We start from the raw sequence: 19,571 nt of genomic DNA on the forward strand, positions 1-19,571 counted from the left end.
TTTTTTTATTAGGATTCATAAACAAGTGATATTGCAACCTGACCACAGATACTGCAGTTTATGTGGACAATACATGCAATACTCGATGCTACATGAATTATTGCATGAATATTGTAATAAAGTAATGACTTTAATGACTCGGTGCTAGTCTGTGTCCCTATGCCACCTCTCAGCAGTCATGAATTTAAATTTCATTTTCATATGATAATGACACTCATCCACACTTAGCTGCTAAACTGATGGAAAATTACCACTTTTTATTCCTGAACCACAGCCCATAATAGATTTTCATGAATGTTCTGCTTCGCGCCATGCCATCAAAACTGGGATATTGATCTACATTTGTAATTTTGGTACTCTACTGGAGTTTTGCTGAATTACACAGCTTCTGTTTCCACGGTACATCGGCACATTGGTGTTCAAAGTAAAACTCTCACTACAGAGTTTTGCTCTTGTGTGTTTAATCCCTAAAATAAAATAAAACAAGCAAGATCTAACATGTTTGCGTTGATAGGGAAGTATTTGGGGTTCTCTCAATCTCTCATGTTACATATATATTTTTTACAAGATTGCAGCATGTTCCTGCGGTCTACAAAAAAAGACAAATTTCTTTCCACTACAGCAATTGCTTTGAGAAATCAAAACAGGTCCCAAGGGAAACTACGAATACAGCCGTTAAACTCACGAACGTTGTCTTCTAAAGTAAACGTGACATATTTCTAGTTGGATTTGTTGTCTAAAAACTTCTACTGTGTTCAGACCCAACCTCCCTTCTGTTAGGTACAAACATGTCGAAGCTAGCTGCGACCCCAACTTCCTGATGGACTCCACGGATGTATAATGGAGTCATCTCGTTTTCAGCCATACGGACGAACGGACTAGAGCTTATTGGAAATGGCTTTTGGTTAAATGTAGCAAAAAAACATATGAATAAACAATATTAAAGGGTTTTAAAAATAAGAATAGTAATAATAAAAGAACCAACCCTCCATGGCTAAGCATATTAAGCAAGCCACACCAATTCCACTGAGTAAGACTGTTTAAAGGCTGGATTCATATTTTTGTTGTTGTTGTCATAATTATGAATGGAATTTTGAATGAGGTGTCCTTTAGGTTTTATTTTCACCTCTGCCTTTTATAGAGGTCACTTGAAGCTCTGACAAATACAATTTGGAAAACTTCACAAACAGCAAGCATGATTTCCAATGACTGAGCACTTCTTTTTATTGTTTTGGTTGTTCCTTGATATGTTGCACCACCATTTACACTTTCTCAGCCATAAGTAGCTCTTCCATTTCCACAGTGCAATGTTGTACATTATTACATTGTTGTACAATTGTGTTCTAAAAATTAGATACATGATGCAAAAAGGCCCTTTCCAGCTCATTTTATCGTGCAGTGGTTTCTATGTGAGGGTCTTGCATACAGAAAACATAGTCAGAATTATTATTAGATGTTTATATGTGATTGGGACAATAGGATGAGACCATTTAAATAGTAGATCATTTTGGTATGCCCAATCGGCAACCAAAGTGACGCCACCCACTAGTTTGGGAACGGCCTGAAGTTCAAATTTTGTCCGCTTGCTAGTTCGAAGTGGTTTGGAGCCGGTAGTGACCATATTTGGGTGCGCTTGGGGGGAGGGAGGGGGGCAGCAGGGGATCTGACTCGATCTAATTGGAAACCCGACAATACTACGTCCCGCCCACCGATAGCCGTAACCTGACTGCACCACAGGCCTGTCAATCAAACAGACACGTGTGACGGGATTATTCTCAGATGACCACCAGCAAATAAAAAGAAGCGATTTAAGCTAGCAGAACCGAAATAACTCGAGGGAGGGGTGTGGGGGGGTGGGGGAGTGGGGGTGTGTATTGACTTTGAATCTTATGCTACTAGTTAAATGGGAGTCTGTGGAGCCGGAGGCTTTTTGGAACCAACCTCGGTGGTATCGCAGCTTAAGGCACTTCCACATCGGCCTCATTTTTTCAGACCTGGAAGTTAGGTCCACTTTTATATACAGTCATTGGGCCACGCCATCACTTCATGAGCCTTGTCAGTTTTATTAAAAAAAACAACCTCATGAAGTGATGCAAATAACGATTATTTCCTTTTACATTTTGCCGGAATCTCAGGACAATGGACGTTTGTCTATCGTAATGCCACAGAGACTGAAAAATTGAGAAACCTCAAAAACCTGGAGATAGGCACTGTAAGAATCCTGAAAACAGGTTATGTGCTGTTGAAGCATGACCTGAACCCCACAGAGGCCAAGAAGACTAATTGTTAATTAAGCCAAGCTGATGAAAAAGAGCTCAAGTGTAAATGAATGTGTCAGTCTGAAGGAGCACTCAGACACACCTTTTACCCCCACAAAGGAAAATCAGCATTATTTTAAACTTGACAGTGCACTCCAGCAGTTCAGAATGACTGGTTATTATTCATGGTGAAATTGAAGTTCGGATGTTGTTGGTAAAAAGAGAGCGAGATGCAAAAATGAAAGAATAAAAAAAACAAAACAACAACAAGGAGGGGGACGATTGGGTTTAAATCACGGGAGGCAGTGGAGAAGTCTGACAATTTTGGTTTAAGTGTGTGAAATGTCGGTGAACGGTGGCAGTAAAGTAAATTGCACCTCGGGGCAAAGGGTAGTTTCAGGGAACATGTGAAAAGATATCAGACATTTCTCTTGAAGTTGTATATATATATAAAAAAAAAAAAAAAAAGACAAAATCTCCGTTTAAAACAAAAAACAAAAAAACAAATCTTCCCAGACTTTTCCTATGTTCAGCTGTCTGCTGTGATTTAATCCTCGTCGTCTACAGCGTCTAGCCTTTGCCTGCTCCCGTAGCCTGGGAGCAGGACTGTGGCAGATTTAAGGCAATGTCCCTGAGACTGTCTCTCTCCTCCCGGATCTCCTGTATGTCCTGCTCGATGAGGGACAGACGGCTCTGCTGTTCTTTGGCGGCCGAATGTAGCTTCTGGATCTTGGAGCCCAGCGTCGGGCTGTCCACGCTGCCGCGTAGCATGCTCAGGCGTCGCGCCGTCTCCTTCAAGATGCGGTCAAATCGCTCCAGCGGCACGTTCTCGTCTGGTCACAGAGAAGCGATAGAAAGACAGGGGACAGATTGAGAAAGACAAAACCACAGAGAGAGACTTCAAAAGACCTGTTTGTTTGTTTTTTAGTCCCGATTTTGTGAATAGCTGTCCTGCATCAGAGATTCAAACGGTGTCTTGGCCTGCATGATGACCTGATTACAGTGATTTGCTCATTACCCTCCTAATCATGTTAGCATATTGACCACAAAGTGACTAGCATTTCTAGTTAATTCTACAAATTGAACATAACATTATGCAAAAAACAGTTAATAAATAGCTGCATTATTTTAATACACTTAAAATTCATCCTCAAAGAAAATGCCGCTTGGCCTCTTGAACAGCAGCTCTTTACTGTCGGGAGGAAAATCCGGGAAATATTTCCATGTTAAATGAGGCATTAAAAAAGCACAGTGCTCTTTAGTGATCTGACATTTAAGGTATAATGAAGATTAATGGGATTTACAGACACAGAAGAGGAAGAAGTAGCTGCAGTGAAAATCGTCGGGAGTGACTTACCAATCCTGCTGATAAGCTCTGTTAGTGTAACGGAGTGGGCCTCTAGCTGGAGCTTGGCTGCTTCCATGTCTTCCTTTATGCTCATCAGGGAGACCTGAGGCTGGGAATAAGAAGAGATACCCCAGATATAGTCTAAGAACAGTCTTTTAAGCTGCACGTAGGCAGAGCAGATCAATATGCACAGATCGTGCTGTTCAAATGTATATACGGCCGTGTGAAGTACCTCGGAGGTGATCTGGGAGTTTGCCGTGCCCGTTCGCAGCTCCTGCTCAGACAGCTGGTCTAAAGCAGAGTCTATGTGGGAGCTGAGGTGAGCAGATGCAGTCCTGGTGTGCTTGGCCTGGGTCAGAATGGCTTTTGATTCCTGCACAGCAAAAACAAGAAAAATTACAACTATAACTGAAACGGAAATGGTTGCTGACTAGCGGAATCGTACAAAAAGAACGCGTAGTGTGCAAAGACGTTAAGAGTCGACAGCAATGCTCGCGGAAACTATGATGCTGTACGGTCCATGCTGAATATGATCATGACATTTTTGCTGACAGTTGATTGTCATTCAAATAATTGCAATTAATAACGTAATTGTCTTTTTCAGTTTATTTTATGCCACTATTATAAGCCTCATCATAGTTTCATAATAAACCTTATGAAGAGCCATTCGTTAGCCGTGCCGTTACTCTTTGCGGCTAAGACGTGATATTATTGACAATAGATGCTCATAGAAATGTCATCAATTTAATATCAACATAAACAGCTGGTGGCGCTAATTCTCACTCATGTGCCTGTAAACCAAAGCAGGCAGCGAGATGAGATGATTAGTCATGAAAAAAGCACCAGTCAGACCTCAAACAGGGGAATTTGATGGAAAGATGATATTTCTGTTCTGTTTCCAGCTGCTTTTTATTGACATGAACAGAGAAGATTCCGATGATTATGCGAAATGATGACAGTTTTGCTCAAATAATTGCAATAATGTTATACTTTTGACAGGCCCTACTGAGGCTGCAGGGAATGCCAGTAGTTGTTAAAGTATGTGGTCAGGAGCCACAGTTTTGTTTAAATCGGTATTCTGACCTGATGATGGCACGAGATGAAAAGTTAAGGAATCACCAAAGCTATTCAATTTCATATTCTAATCCTGTGTCCACCGTTAATTATTCATTCACCTTTTGTTACATGCTGCTGAAAGAGTAAACATAATTATTTTATCGAAACTGCTCTTTTCTCTTCCTGTGAAATGTAAATAATATGTTACATGCCTCATTTTGAACGACACAAAAGTACTCAATATCATATCATCATGAAGAAAGCGTTTGACGTGTAATTTAATATTTTAATCCTCTTTACTCTGATCTCGCAAACACAGGTGAGGGAGCTGTACAGCATGTCGAGGTTAACAGTTCTGTAGCCGCCTACAGCTGCATGACTACTCACTGAGCCACAAATAGTTTTATTTTTTATTTTTTATAGTTCAATTAAATTTCAAGGACTTGATTCAAATCGCTTTCATAACTAGAATCAGATGTTTAAAGGTGTGCATGATCTTCTGTCTCACTCTGAAATACATAACATTAGAGAAGCTAAGGATGCATTAACTGATTATAGTTGCCAAAACATTACACTCAAAAATGTGAACCTCGTGACTTTAATGGATAAAAAAAAAAAGCCATATGAATCCATGCTGCTGGCGCGGAAAAAAAAAAAAAAAAACAAGCACTCGTAACCTTTGCCACAGCATGGGCTGTTTGTTCGGCCTCCTTCGTGGTGTTGCTTGATAGGCTGGAGTTTTCCAGAGCAGGTTTTAGCATCGTGTCGATCTGCGAGACCCTCTTCCTGACGTCAGCGAGGACCTTTTCCCCCAAAGGTCTCTCTTTCTTCATGGCAGCCTTGGTCTGGGCCTGCCGACGGGTCCACTCTGTCACCATGTCTGAATCCAGATCGGGGCGGAGGCGGGTGTTAGAATTAAGACGGAATCAAGGTTGTATTAAATTCAAAATATGTTTTAGCAAATGGTTCACTGTCTACCAGTTTAATTTTATTCTCTATCTATATAGTATACCATTAATGACAGTCCAAGCAGACAAAATCACGTAATATTCACTTCACGAATCATGAACTGTCGATATCTCAATCAAAACGCTGCACTTCATTACATTTTCCAAATCAGCTGCTCCTATACTCAAAATGACAAATCGGCCAAAACATTACAATGCTGATGACATATTTATTGTTGTAATACTCGAGTCTGCAGCGCCTATGATTTTTTTTTATTTTGATATCAGTACATGACATTTCGTTTTGAGTAGAATAAATCAGTTGGACACTCGACAAAAAAAAACAACAACGCGAGATAAAAGGAAACAGACTCACTCTCCAGTTGTCGGTGCAGGGCGATGGCTTCTGATTCCACAGCTTTCCCTGTCACCACGGATGACAAAGCCACAGCCCTTGTCCCCTGAGCCTGAGCTCGCAGCTTCAGGAGGAGAAAAAGTAGGATGAAACACGATGTCAGAGGAGCTGTATGTTTTCGAGGCGTGCCACGTTTCCTATCAAAAACTTTGATGCTGTGTAAAAAGAGGTGGGAGGTCAGCGTATGGTAAGTAAAGAGTCCACAGCGACTGACTCTGTGATACCATACTTGCTCTACAGAGCCAAATGCTAATGTCATCACACGGAAATGCTCACGACGACGATGCTGTCGTTAAGCAGGTATAATATTTACCAGGCCTTCTGGGATTTGGAGCGTTTTTTTGTGTGTGTGATAATTAGGGTGAAAAATTCTTGATTTTTGTTGTGGCTTTTTGTCAAATTGTGATGCAGTTTGTAAATTTTATTGCATATTTTGCGTTAGAATTATGGAAATTGGCAAATGTGGCGAGACGAGGAAAAAAAAAATTGGCTTTTCTTTTCGAGTACTAACTTATGAAGAAACAGTTATATGTCATCACTTCCCATGATAATAAGCACACTGCACATACTAACTACATTTCCCATAAACCCTGTCACTTTCAGTTTGGCCATACTTCTGGTTCAACCATATGGTTTGTTTTGATGATGAGAGGAAAGGTTGAAGAGCTTTGTTTACTGTATATGAGGAATTATTATTATTTTTGGGGGAAATGCTTACTTTGCTTTGTAATGCCTTAAGCAGCGCCTCTATTGACTACTTTTGTTGCGTCAATTTTGCAAAATTGCGAGCTCGCAAATATTTAAGGAGATAGGCCGTAAGTATTGCAATCCTAAAATCATGTTTCCTGGAGGGACTGATCTACTTTGTTCACCATGTTAGTTTAACATTTTCGCATAGTAGCAATTGCTAATTAGCACAAAACACAGTTTCCTACTCAGACCGAGTCACCAGTTTTCAGGTAACTGTGTGTAGTATAGAAAAAACTGTATCTGATGATGGTGCTTTATAAAGTTAAGAAATTGCCAATCATGAGGAGAAAATCAATGTGTTTACAAAATGTCAGGAAAATACATCCGATAGCTAAAAGGTCATGTCAGAGATGACCAAACTCCTGTGGGAAACATGAATATCTGTAAAAAAAAAAAAAAATGTCAATGTAATCCAACAGTTATTTAAATTTTCCGTCTGCCCGAGGCTAATAACAACTTTTACATAAAGCAGCAGTTACCTTGTTGATGTCATCCACCTTCGCCAAGCTCTTATTGGCTGTCTGCATTAAAGGCTCCATCTTTTCTCCGATCTCAACGATGAGATTGTCTTTGGTTTGAATTTTCTGGCCCAACTCTTCCGTCTGTTTCTTCAGGCTCTCACCCCACTAAACACAAGGCAGGAACACACACACACACACACACACACACACACACACACACACACACACACACACACACACACACACACACACACACACACACACACACCTGTTACACTTTGGTTAGAGCAGCCACTTTTTGCTTTCACCGTCTTCTATTGTACAACCTTCCAATGGCCATTTGCAGAGGGCCTATTAGCCTACTTCTGTCACTTTACAGTGTTAGGTCTGCTCTGAGATGCTGCAGCGGTTAATCACCCGCCTCTGGAACAACATGTACCACATAAGCAGCAGACTCTGGCAGCATCTTCACTCCTGTGCCTACTCAGTGTCCCTCTCTGCTTGCCAAAATGTTAAATCAAGGAAAAAAAACAAAAACCCGAAGTGCAGTTAACTTCCCACTCGTCAAAAATAATATGTGCAGCAATCACACCAGCGCTAATTAAGAAGAGATGATTGACTCATGTGTCTGCAGCGTAACATAATAATGCATTAAGTCACACTTATACGCTGCAGGTGACGTGTAAACCGACCTCTGTTGTGTAGTTGCGTGGATGTGTTTGGTTGAACTGTGTTTGGTCAGCCCCTGGTGATGAGCTGGCATCTGTCAGCTGATGTAGGGACGATGTGATGTTACCCAGAGCGAGCCTGAGACCAGCGTCTTCTTCTTCCAGGGTCTGCTGCTGGGCTACAGTATCGTTCAGCTGCACTGTCAGCTCCTCCTTCTGCTGCTGCATTTCTGTTATTCTGAGATGTAAGGAATGAGAAAGCAGGGAAAATGTAGTAAAACATAAAGTAATAGCCACTTTAAAAAAACAAACAGGAATGTTCCTATTTAAATTAGGATGTCTTGTGTTCATTTAATTTATTTGTGTTAAGATACTGGCAAGAGACACTGCTTCAGAATCACCGGTGCCATACGTATATTGCACATCATTCAGTACTTTCAATTTAATGTTGTAGGTTTGACAAATGTAAAACGTGTCACGCTGTGCCATATTGAAATGGCTTGTAATACAAGCCATTGTGCAAAGAAAGCATGATGAATTAATGAAAGGTGTTAGGCAGAATGCAGGATATGTTAAAGTGCCATTTTTATCACCTCCACGGCTGCAAGGATATCCAGTCTGTTTTGCATAAAAATAAAAAAAAGCGGATAACACTAAAACACAGAATCTGCCACGTTATCATTCTTTCCCCCCCTTTTTCAAATCCAGTGTGCTTAACAAGCACATGCTGCTCTTTTTCGCTGCAAAACGTCATTCATTCTCACAATAATTGATTTAACATGTTTGGTAGAATACTGGAATGCTGGTACACTGTGCTTTGAATTAGTTTTTTTGTGTGCTTTCAACACTGCTATTGCAGCAAGGCTCCAAAACTAAAAGACAAATAAGTCCTTTGTAAGATGGGATCACATCTTTTTGCTTAAAGATCCCATGTATTGTATTCTTTCGGACCGTTGTTTTTACGGCAGTTTTTATGATCACAAGAAGATATTTTTGTGGTTTTAAATACCAAAACCTATCTCAGTATAGTTAAACATCTCTTCAAGGTTTTTTCATTCTTGTAGCTTGGTAGCTCCGTGGCAGAATGACCGCTTTGTGTTTTCTTCCAGAAAAGAAGTTGGGCAGTGGGCTGTGCCGAGGACAGACATATGACAAGAGCGGGAGTTTGTGACATCACAAACTTACGGAAGACCAAATGGCTTATCCAAATGGCACAGTTGCTGAATACACTGCATAATTCTGTCGACTGAATGTTTTGACACTTAGATTTGATGGAATATTGGACCTTTAAGTAAAAGTACTATGACAGTGTAAAATTACGGCCGTACAAATAAAAGCAGTGTTGTTAGGAAAATTTACTGCTGAAACGTGGGCTCTGTGATGGGTATTATTATATTCTGAATCATGTCATTAGACCCTTAAGACTGAGGAAACAATAAAAACAAGATTTTACAGTTGTAGCTGGTCAAGATGGAGCTAGTTTTAACTACTTTGAATACAGGTAGGTAGTGTTGGCCGTTTTGTTTTTGGACCTTTGTTTATTCTTTATTTTCTTGTGAATTATTTCATAACTTTACCTCTTCCTTCAGAGGTCCTCCCAGGAATGTTTTAAGACTTATAAAAATGCACTGCTGTGCCTGGTGTTTTTCTACGAGAAATTTCAACTCTGAAAAAGCGGCTCAGGGAAACTTTCACCCTTCAACAGATGAATGCGAAAACAGTCTTTCATTGTGAATCTCTGCAAATACATCAATCTGCGTAGGGAAGGTCAAATGTCCAAGTGAAGTAACAATACAACAACAAAAAAAATACTGGCTTTTGAGTGGAAAACGACCTCTGAGAAGTTCGGAGAAACTTTGTGAGACTTATAGATGTTGGAGACATGACTGGGGCCTCAACTAGACACTGAACTTCTTTTGTAAGGGCTCCACAAGCCAGAAGGGTTGTAAATCGGTGTAATCTTTTAAGAGTAACTTAACTCCACCTGAAAATCTTGGTTTTACTGATTTAACTTTTCACTTTGCTGCAGTGGTTTACGGGTGTATTTCAAGACCCAGTGACATTTCCGCTGGATGGTTGCTGTTTTTCAGCTCAGTGTTAAGTTACTCTTTAACAATACATTGTATTTTGTCAGCTTACCAAAGGCCTTTATCTAAAATCTAAATCATAGACATAATTATAGCTGTTAACTACACATAGTGGATTAAAAGTACAATGTTCCCCTCTAAAATTTTGTGGATTAGTTGCAGAGAGTAGAAGTACCTCTAAATTGTACTTAATGAATGTACTTGAGTGGATGCACTGTATTACTTTCTTGTGCTGCTACAGACTATAAACATGGAGCGTAATAAGGGAAACAAATGTAAGGGTTTCTGATAAATAAATAAAAAAGTCTCTATTGCAGAGGCCTGGTAACACAGACCTATTGTAAAAGGCAGATTGAATATTTTTGTCATTTTCTGATTGGATAGCTTCTGGCCTATAAAAGGCCTCTGATCTGCTTAAGTACCAACACATGGGGAAATATGTGTGGGAAATGCAATTTTATGCTGCCCATCTGTGCATATACTGCTCACTTCGCATCCTATAAAGTGACACACACAAACACACAATCACACAATCACACTCATTCTGATGTGCGGCGGTGCTACGAAGACGGAGCAGAAACTCTCCTGAATCAAGCTGACTACTGTTAGAAGGGGGTAATCAATTTTGAGCTCCTCGCTTCTTGCTCTCATCATGGCCACCGGAGGGCTTTTTGCATCATTCTGTCTGGCGTTCAGGATAATCCTCAGAGCAATCACACGCTAGGAGATGCAGCGAGCGTGCGGCAAATCCAGGAAAGCAATAGGCTTACAGTCGAGAGAAGCTGTCCCCCTGTGGCTAAATGTCTTACTCCTTACTGTAACTCCAGTGTGCATTAAAAGGAGGCTGTGAGCAACCTTGAGCTGTAATACGGGGATAGGTGCACTTTGTTAAAAATATACTGCGAAAGCACAATAATCCAGGGAGTCATACAGCTTCTTGGGATTTTGCAATAAAGAATGCTTTGTGTGAATGGGAGCAGTCACACAAAGCATTCTTTCTGCTTGTGCTTGTCTGCATGGGTGTGTGTGTGTGTGTGTGTTTTGCTTTTTTCCTCTCTCTTTGCTCACTGCTCCGTTAGGTTCCTGATGTACTCCTCTGTGGAGTTGTCCTGCAGTAGATCCATCAGGAAGCTGAGAGTCTGGTTAGAGGCCCTTACCGCCCTGCCGGCCACGGCCTCGATGTGGTCCGCCGTTTCTGTGTGACTACAAGGGAAAGAAAAACGGTTGACATAGTGAAGTGAGTAAGAGGAGGAGTAGGAGGAGGAAGGAGAGTAACATAAAATTATAGAACGTTACAACTGCCTGAGGAGGCATGAAATGGATTTCGGCATTGATGACCTCCCCTCACTGAATCTCCACTCCTGATTTCTCTAACTACCATATAATAGTGCTGTGTACTCAGAGCAGCCGGGAGCACTGATTTGCTGTGGACTAACCAAAGTGTTAGCGACGGGCTACAAAAAGAGGAAGCCAGGAAAGATGAAGACCCGCAGATTTCTATTGTGGTCCTTGCTTTTAATTGACCACTAAACGTCCATTGACTTGCCTTACCTTTTCATTAGGACCAGTGAGTCATTGACCATAATGTTCCATTTGTTCGGTCCTGACACCAACTCAAAAGGAATGATCTGAAAAAGGCAGAGAGGGAAATCAACACACTGTGAAATGAAGAAAAACACCAGTCTGGCCTTTTTGGAGATTTCTAACTTTTAACATATTTAATTAAATCATACGAATTCAAGCCTTTATTTTCTTATTAAGTGATTTTCACTGTTTAGCGAACTCAAGTTATTTTTTTATTTTTTTTACTGTTGGGGAATTTTGGATCGAGAGAGGAATCCAGAAAAACAGTCTTGAATCTGCTTTCAACCAGCATTTTCTTTAGTTTACTAACAATAAAACTGGCATAACAAACCTCTCCACTTGAATATATGTAGTTATAAAAGTTCAAACCGGGGGCATATGACAAAAAAAGTGTATCCGCCAAAGTTTTGTCCTAATAAATGTAAAGTGTATCCAGTTTAGTCATTCCCAGAGTGACATTTAATTTGAGAAAATGCAAATAAAACAGGAAAACTGAATCAACAATCGACACACCAGCATTTTTTCCCTCATTTTCGTTGCCTGCTCTGCTTATTAATATGGAATTAAATTGCTGCTGCTTCAGGCTTACCCAAGTGATAAGGACTGCGGAGGTATGGCGCGCGCGCGCGCACACACACACACACACACACACACACACACACACACACACACACACACACACACACACACACACACACACACACACACACACACACACACACACACACACACACACACACACACAGAAAAAAAGAGCTGTATATTGGCAAAACAAGCTCACTCATCTCCCTGAACCTAAATGGCACGGCAGGACTATCTGTAATGGATTCCTGCGAGCTGCGTGGAGAGACAGTGAAAAGCCTCTCGGTGGGTGAGGAGCAAGTTGTTAATTTTAGCGTCCATCAAACAGTTGTTTTTTTTCTTTTCTTTTTTTCTTTTGGAGGCATGAGTTTGCCACTCAGATGGAGACGGGTGGTGACTTGAGAGGTGGTGGTGGGGTATTGTTTTCCTTTGGGGAGTTTTTGTGAGCGTATTGTAAACTGCAGCGTCCCCCTATGAGGACAAGAAATCAATCACGTCACATACAATGAACAATTACATTAAGGGGGAGGGGGAGGGGGTGCACACCACCATATTTCACAGTTTTTGATTCCCTGCAGTATCATTCTCCCTCCTGTTCGTCTCTTCTACATCCACCCTTCTCTTACTGCCTCAAATCTCAAACTGGGATTCATCAGGAAACGTGACTTTTTCTAGTCATCCACTGTGAAATGGCCTTCAGTCTTGTTTCCCCACCTGAGACATTTTTTTTAGAGATCCACTGAGACCGCTGCTAGACAGTCTTCTTTTGGCAAGAAATTTCGCTGATTCTTGTGTTCTTTATTTCGCAAAATTGGTTGTGAGGATGCTTTCCCATCTCTCAAAGCTTGATGTATTGATCTTCTGTTGGTATGCTTACTTTTGCTGTGATGATACTTGATCCAGTTTCCACAAAGTATTTTAGAGCGCCATGCGGTGTCCTTTTAGAAACTTTCAGCATAGCCATGATTTGATGCTGAGGAAGCCCCTTTATGCTTCCAATAACAGTTTGACCTTTGACACTTTGACTTAGTTTTGATGCTTTTTTTCCCCTCCGTCAGAATGCTACTTGGCCGGCTATGTTGTGCTGGAAACACGAGGCCCAGCCTTATTTATAAAGGTGAACTGTGGCTGCAGGTTGCTTCAACAACTAGATCTAGAATATTTCTTCTTTATTTTACCTGTTAGATCTTCTTGAATGTTTCTGAATCCTCAAACTTCCTGATTATTTCCAGGTTTACATAAAAATATGACAGATTTTTGATGTGGTCTCAGACTTTTTTCGCCTCCACTGTGCAGGCACATGCTTAACTACGTGTGATGCGGATGTAGTGTACGTTCGAGACGCCCTACCACGCCGTCCAGATCCAGCGTCGCCTGCTTTAGCTGCCTCTGAGATGCTCTGATCACTAGCAGAGTTTCTGTGAAGGTCTGACACACACCCTTGCTCCTTTCATCCTTCCTCCTCTCACTCCCCTCTTCCTCTGTCACGCTGATGCTGCAGTTCAAAGTCGAGGTAATGCCGTGCAGTTGGGCTAAAAGTGTGCCGGTAGAAGCTTCCAGCGAGGAAAATTGTTTTATGAAGGCCTCGCGTGCCTCTGAAAGAACAAAGCAAATAAAAACCACATTATGTCTTTGGCGGATTGTTTCACCAAAAAAAAAACAGGCATTTCGACTTTTTTTTTTTTTTTTTTTTTTTCAGCTCGGAAGGTGTCGTTTGACACGTCGCTCGTTCTCAACTCTCGCATTTACTGTGTCAATACGTGCGGCCACTTAATTCCTTCCTGTCTCCCTGTCCGCAGGAAAAAACCAAACATATGGATTTCTATGGTGATGTGAACACCTTTTGTCAGTCTCACTTTGCACCCTGTCGTGTCTCTAAACTAAACTGGCCACATATAGTAGCTAGTCTGGAGTCCAATTAGTATAATATGTCCAGTTTGTTGGTTCATTTTGTGACATATATTGCTTGTCTCTTTGTCATCCTGCCCTATAAAATGAGAGATAAAGTGTGTGTGTGTGTGTGTGTGTGTGTGTGTGTGTGTGTGTGTGTGTGTGTGTGTGTGTGTGTGTGTGTGTGTGTGTGTGTGTGTGTGTGTGTGTGTGTGTGTGTGACGATGAACCTGTCACTCCCACATCCTCATTAAATCATTACCGCGGCCATCCAGTGTCTTTAGGAGCACCTATGTGTGTATACTGTATATATGTTGTGTGGGTGTTGGGGTTGGGGCGGGGTGGGGGAATGTTAGACAACTGTTATCATGATTGCAACTACAATCATAATAAACCAGGGATTAGAGATGCACCGCCTGTCATATAAATAGGGATTAAGTTGGTCACACTGCGCCTTGTTCTATATTGTTATGATTTGTCTCCATTTGGCCTGTGCAGCTGAGCCTGTAAGCCTTTTCCCCTCCAAAGGTAATGAGGATATATCAGCATTGTGTTAAAGTAATTGGGAGAGCTTTGTATTGTTGCCCGTTTCCTGATTTAATCGCTGTGTTGTATCTGTAGCATGCGTCACACTGATGAGAGGGTGGTGAGGTGAGGAGGGTGGTGGGGGTGGGGTGCATGCTTGCTGGTCTTGTATGTAGTGACGCGGCACGTTATCGTCTCACAGTCAAAACGCGACACAATAGTCTCACTGGAACACAAGAGAGCGTCGTGTTTCACAAAGCCGAGTGTCTGGTAGGATGTCGTGACCGCATAGGAAGTGTTTACAAAAGGAGCCACAGTTGGCCGAATTATAGTTTGGCTGCCGGCCGCCGCTACCTTGGAAGGCCAGGAAATCCTCCAGAGCGTTGGGGAAGGCATCCTCCCTCTGGTGCTCGTGTTCATAAAGTCTGGCCATGCGATACTTCAGCAGGTGGTGCTGCTTGCCGAATCTACCTCGGCAATCAAAGTGAGCCAGGAGCTTCTCCAAATCCTGCAGGCGACTCCTCAGCTTTTCTGCCTGTAACAGCATCAAAGATTTGTCACTGAAGGTGTCAATGATAATTTTGCAAGGCCAAAAAAAAAAAAAAATCTCTCTCCATCCAGATCTGTATTTATTTATTCTGATGCAAGGATGGAGATAGGACTCTGATTTGTGGTACACCAAAAACATCAAAATGTAGTATTTCAACAAAAGCAATGAATAAATGAATATCAACAACGGGAGAAGAGGAGAATACGGTTTTCATATCCGCATTCGCTCGCCGTTCTCCGCCGGACGCGCGGCCGAGGAAAGCATTTCACGACATAAACTAGATTAGACTTGTCGGAGAATGGGAGTCAGGATCGGGAAATGGAATGAAATGGGCTGATGATTGGCACCAATTTGTTGAAGTTGGTACTTAAATGGTCCAGACCTTACATTAAAATAAATAAATAAATGAAAAAAGAGCAAGTAAAGTGGCTGCGATCACGTCTCTTTGCCAACCAGTTGTCATGCCTCGTGTGTGTGTGAATATCAGTTCACACTTTACTTGCTGAAATCCAGTGTTAAGATCACAACTTCAGTCCAGATGTTTCAACACCAAGTTCAAAATAACTGAGCTGCTCTGCATTAATTCATTCCTGCCCCCTATATATATATTTTTTTTTAACGATTTTGTTCTCCATTTCATTTAGATGTTTCCCCCCGTTTCTTTTCAATATCGCCTTTGATCATCAATCACATGTCTTTGGTCTTTTCCACCCAGTTCTCTTTTTGTGCTTGTTAGTCTCCTTCCTTCCTGTGTTTTAAGCCCGAGGAAAATGTGAGCGGAAAGAGAAGCGAGCTGTGAGAGGCAGGAAGGGAAGAGCTGGGAGAAACTGAGGACAGTGAGAGTAATTGCAGGTGTTCAGGGCCGACAAGGGGTTGGGATGTTCGCTGAATTGCTAACACGGTCGAAATCGCAGCGTGCATTCACACAGGTGCAAGCCGGTCCGGGGAGAACATATAGCCACTTTAGTCCGAACAAGAATGTGTGCAGAGCAAAAGGCCGAGCGGGTCGGCGGTATTGGATTGTCCTCAGAAGGGAAATGTAGGGACGTGGCGCCTTAGCGTGGAGACGTGGGCTGCAACAAATCTAAAGCGACGGAAAGAAGCAGAACAGCAGATCATTCGGGCAAATGTCTGTTTCTGTTTCAATGCACATCCACTGTTTACTCGCAATCTGCAAATACAAAGGAGCCATATGGCTGTTATGAGGGCCTACAAAAGAAGGATGTACTGGGGGACTGGGCTATTTCAAGGACAAATTGGACCTTGCAATAGCGAGAGCGAAGAAAAAACTATTTCGGCGTGAAAAATATTTGTATGAACTGGTGCAACACGCGTTTCTGTGTGAACCTGAAAAGGGACGTCAAGAAAACATGGAGAAAGATGAAGAGAATGAAGAGTCAATGCAGGTCAACAATTAAAGTTAAATTACGCATGAATTAAAAGTAATTCATGCTACTTTTTCAGACACCAGTACTTAACTTGAATGTATTATCATGTAAATCAGCTGTAATTATTTGTGCCGTCCATGTAAAAACATTATTGTTGAAATTAATGAATCACTTAAATAAATTAGCAAATTTATCAAGCAAAAAAAAAAAAAAAAAAAAATCTAAATTTTGCTGATTTGTAATTTGATTTCTGAGACAGTTAAATAAATTGCTTTTAAGCACTGAGAACTTGTGATTAATGTTTTTCAGTATTTCCTGACATTTTATAGACTTAGATGATTAATTAATTTAGAACTGGCAGATTCATTTAGCATGGAAATAATAAATTTAAGCTAATGTTATCTCTACTCCTGTAGTTTAAAATACTGCTCAGTAGTTAAGACCACCGACGAGACCTCGATGTAAAGCAGCTGTAATCAGTATTTTTGTATCGGTTTCAGAGCTTGACAGATACTCAATGTTTGGGGCTAACGCCCGAAATGGAGGCAGGACATTTGACAGTTTAATGTTCTCCAACCAATGCTTTGAAACAGTTAACATCCATGCTAATTTAATAGTTATAAATAACTATATAAAAAAAACCCACAAAAGTTTTCACATTGGCTAACCAATATGCCGATACTGTTAACTGGGATAGGTCAATATTGGCCGATGCATCGGTTGGGCTTTAATTAATGCAAAAGTTTAGTTTTTGCGGTTCGGCATCAACACAAGTGAACGATCTCCGGCAGCCGTAAAACTCACCTGTTTCTTGACAAGGCCGTAGCACGTCGGGCATTCCTCGCACTGATGCGTGGCTCTGCTGTGGAAATAGTTTAACTCGCATTTGTCACACTTGTAACCCACGAAGCCCTGGCGGCAGTGGCAGGTACCGTTACCGTGACACTGCATGGAAACGGAGCCCATCGGGTCACAGTTACAGGCTGAGTGAGGCGGGGACGGGACCGCGAGGGAACCAGAGAGCAGGCGGAGAAACAGAGATAAACATTTTAAGAGTTGGTAATGCCTTCATGTGTCATCTGTATTGGAGGATTAGAGGATGGCACGCAGTGCCGTCGTGATGCCTGAAGTAAAGCACTGTACCTCTGCAACCTCGTGACGAGAATCCAAAGAAGCCCACACGGCAAGAATCGCACGGTCTCCCCTCCACTCCCGCACGACACGCACACTGCCCTGTGATTGGATGGCACGCCGACGACGACGAGCCAATTGGATTACATTTGCACCTAAAGAAGCAGCAGGAAAGGGCACAAAATTGTAACGGTAGATTCGGTTTCTAATCCCGGTCATTACGTCATTTCACATACAGATCCGCTTTGAACCCCGCCGGACGTCCGTTTACCTTTCGCATCCGACGCCCGGCTGCAGGTTGAAGAAGCCGACTTCGCAATGGCTGCACTCCCGTCCGGTCACATGACTCAAGCAGTGGCAACTTCCTGTCTGAGGGTGGCATTCATTTACATGCCCAGAGGTTCCAGCAGAACTGCAGCTGCATGCTGGAGGAAACAAATAAAGACATTTAACTGTTAAAACAAAGACGATATTATATTGGTCGACAGCTTGAATTTCAATTGAACGGTTACGGATTTGTATTAACTGTAATGCATTTGAGAGCTGGTGTAAAAAGGAGGAAATGACAAGACAATAGCGGGGAGACTCGTGCTATTGTGAATCCCGCTGTGACATTGTTCTGTACATATGTTCAACGAGGGATTATAAGTAGGACTAAAATATTTAAAAAGGACAAGTATATCAAAGGAGACAGCTACTGTATTAGTCTTTGGGCCTGTGTCTTCCTTTGTAATGTTATTTAAGTTTTATTCACTTAAATCCTTTTTTTTAATTCTCCCCATCTCAAGGACTCTCGTCTTATTTTTTGTGGGGGGTTATCTTTCCGACCTGCAGCCATTTGTTCGCCACATTTCCAGCTTGTGCTTTTCATGACTGAAGAGAGCTACACCTGTCGAATCTTGACTCCTCTATTGAAGTGGATTTGAATGGACTTTTAAAAAGCTCAACCGAAGGCCACGTAATCTTTAATGGAACTCTTCCGCTGCTTTTCTTCTGTACTTTTCCTGTTGTAAACAGAACAATCTGAATCCTATAGGAATTCTGGCGGCATGCACATCCTGAGTGAGGACTCGAGAATTCGTTGACTCCCTCCAGACATGTCATAATGCAAAAATAGTCCTCTTTGAATAATAATTTAAAACATTAATACTCATCGCAACATACGGAATCTACAGTAAGAGCTGGCAAATATTTTTGTTGGAAAACTTTAATCCCTGAATGCAACGCATCTTACAATAATTGAAGTTTGCATGTCTCTGCACAGTGACGGCGAAACATTCGAGTGTGCAGGAGGTCTTCAACATCGTCTTCCAGGACTAAGACCTATTTCTCCCTCTCGCAATAAATTATAAACATAATAACAAATTAATAGACCAGTGCTCCATCCCAGTCCCTCAGGCAGTTACTCACGCTTGCACTTCTGGCCCGCTGTCTGGTTGAGGGCGTCGCCGTAGAAACCTCGCTGACAGCGTTGGCAATGATCGCCCGCCGTGTGTCCCCGGCACTTCAGGCACCGCCCGCTGATGTGGTCGCATATTCCCAGCGCGTTGAAGTCCACGTTGCCGTTGCAGTCGCATCTCGCGCACGGACGAGCTGCCCCGGACTGTCCCAGGGGGTCGCCATAGTAACCGTCCTCACACATCTGACAGCGCATCCCTGTAGGCAAGGAGCGGGGAAAGGTGAAAGAGAGGCGGGGTAGGGATTTGATGAATGACAGAAGCCAGAACAGAGCTGGAGGTCATCTTCATGTCGCCTCCTAGTCTGCTGTAATTCAATTAAACGCTCATATCAGATGTGTCTGAATAGCAGGTGGCATTGTTGAACGACAGGCGCTGCAAATGAGTAACCGTTTTTTTTTTTTCCCAGTATCAAGCTGTCTCGTCAAAAGGCTCTCATCGTTTCTATCTTGACATAAAGCTCACTATTCACTC

At 42.0% G+C, this 19,571-nt stretch overlaps 1 protein-coding gene across 1 annotated transcript in view; it reads right to left on the bottom strand.

Annotated features, from left to right (window-relative positions):
- Positions 1-2,452: 2,452 nt before the first annotated feature.
- The window catches only part of lamc3 (laminin, gamma 3), a 98,560-nt gene continuing 81,441 nt past the window's right edge, over positions 2,453-19,571 (bottom strand). The window contains exons 14-28 of the mRNA XM_069700799.1: positions 19,051-19,296; positions 17,912-18,065; positions 17,653-17,795; positions 17,314-17,492; positions 14,926-15,106; positions 13,507-13,751; positions 11,542-11,618; positions 11,059-11,193; positions 7,928-8,141; positions 7,254-7,400; positions 5,986-6,088; positions 5,340-5,542; positions 3,839-3,979; positions 3,616-3,715; positions 2,453-3,091 (exon numbers count right to left, since the gene is read on the bottom strand). Of these exons, the coding sequence (XP_069556900.1) occupies positions 2,829-3,091; positions 3,616-3,715; positions 3,839-3,979; positions 5,340-5,542; positions 5,986-6,088; positions 7,254-7,400; positions 7,928-8,141; positions 11,059-11,193; positions 11,542-11,618; positions 13,507-13,751; positions 14,926-15,106; positions 17,314-17,492; positions 17,653-17,795; positions 17,912-18,065; positions 19,051-19,296 (2,531 nt within the window). The 3' untranslated portion in view covers positions 2,453-2,828. The remainder of the gene's footprint in view (positions 3,092-3,615; positions 3,716-3,838; positions 3,980-5,339; positions 5,543-5,985; positions 6,089-7,253; positions 7,401-7,927; positions 8,142-11,058; positions 11,194-11,541; positions 11,619-13,506; positions 13,752-14,925; positions 15,107-17,313; positions 17,493-17,652; positions 17,796-17,911; positions 18,066-19,050; positions 19,297-19,571) is intronic.

This window comes from Brachyistius frenatus, unplaced genomic scaffold (genome assembly GCF_029030835.1).
Source record: "Brachyistius frenatus isolate BFR_SWC_R1_liver_20210118 unplaced genomic scaffold, ASM2903083v1 Contig_35, whole genome shotgun sequence".
Classification (NCBI taxonomy): Eukaryota; Metazoa; Chordata; class Actinopteri; family Embiotocidae; genus Brachyistius; species Brachyistius frenatus.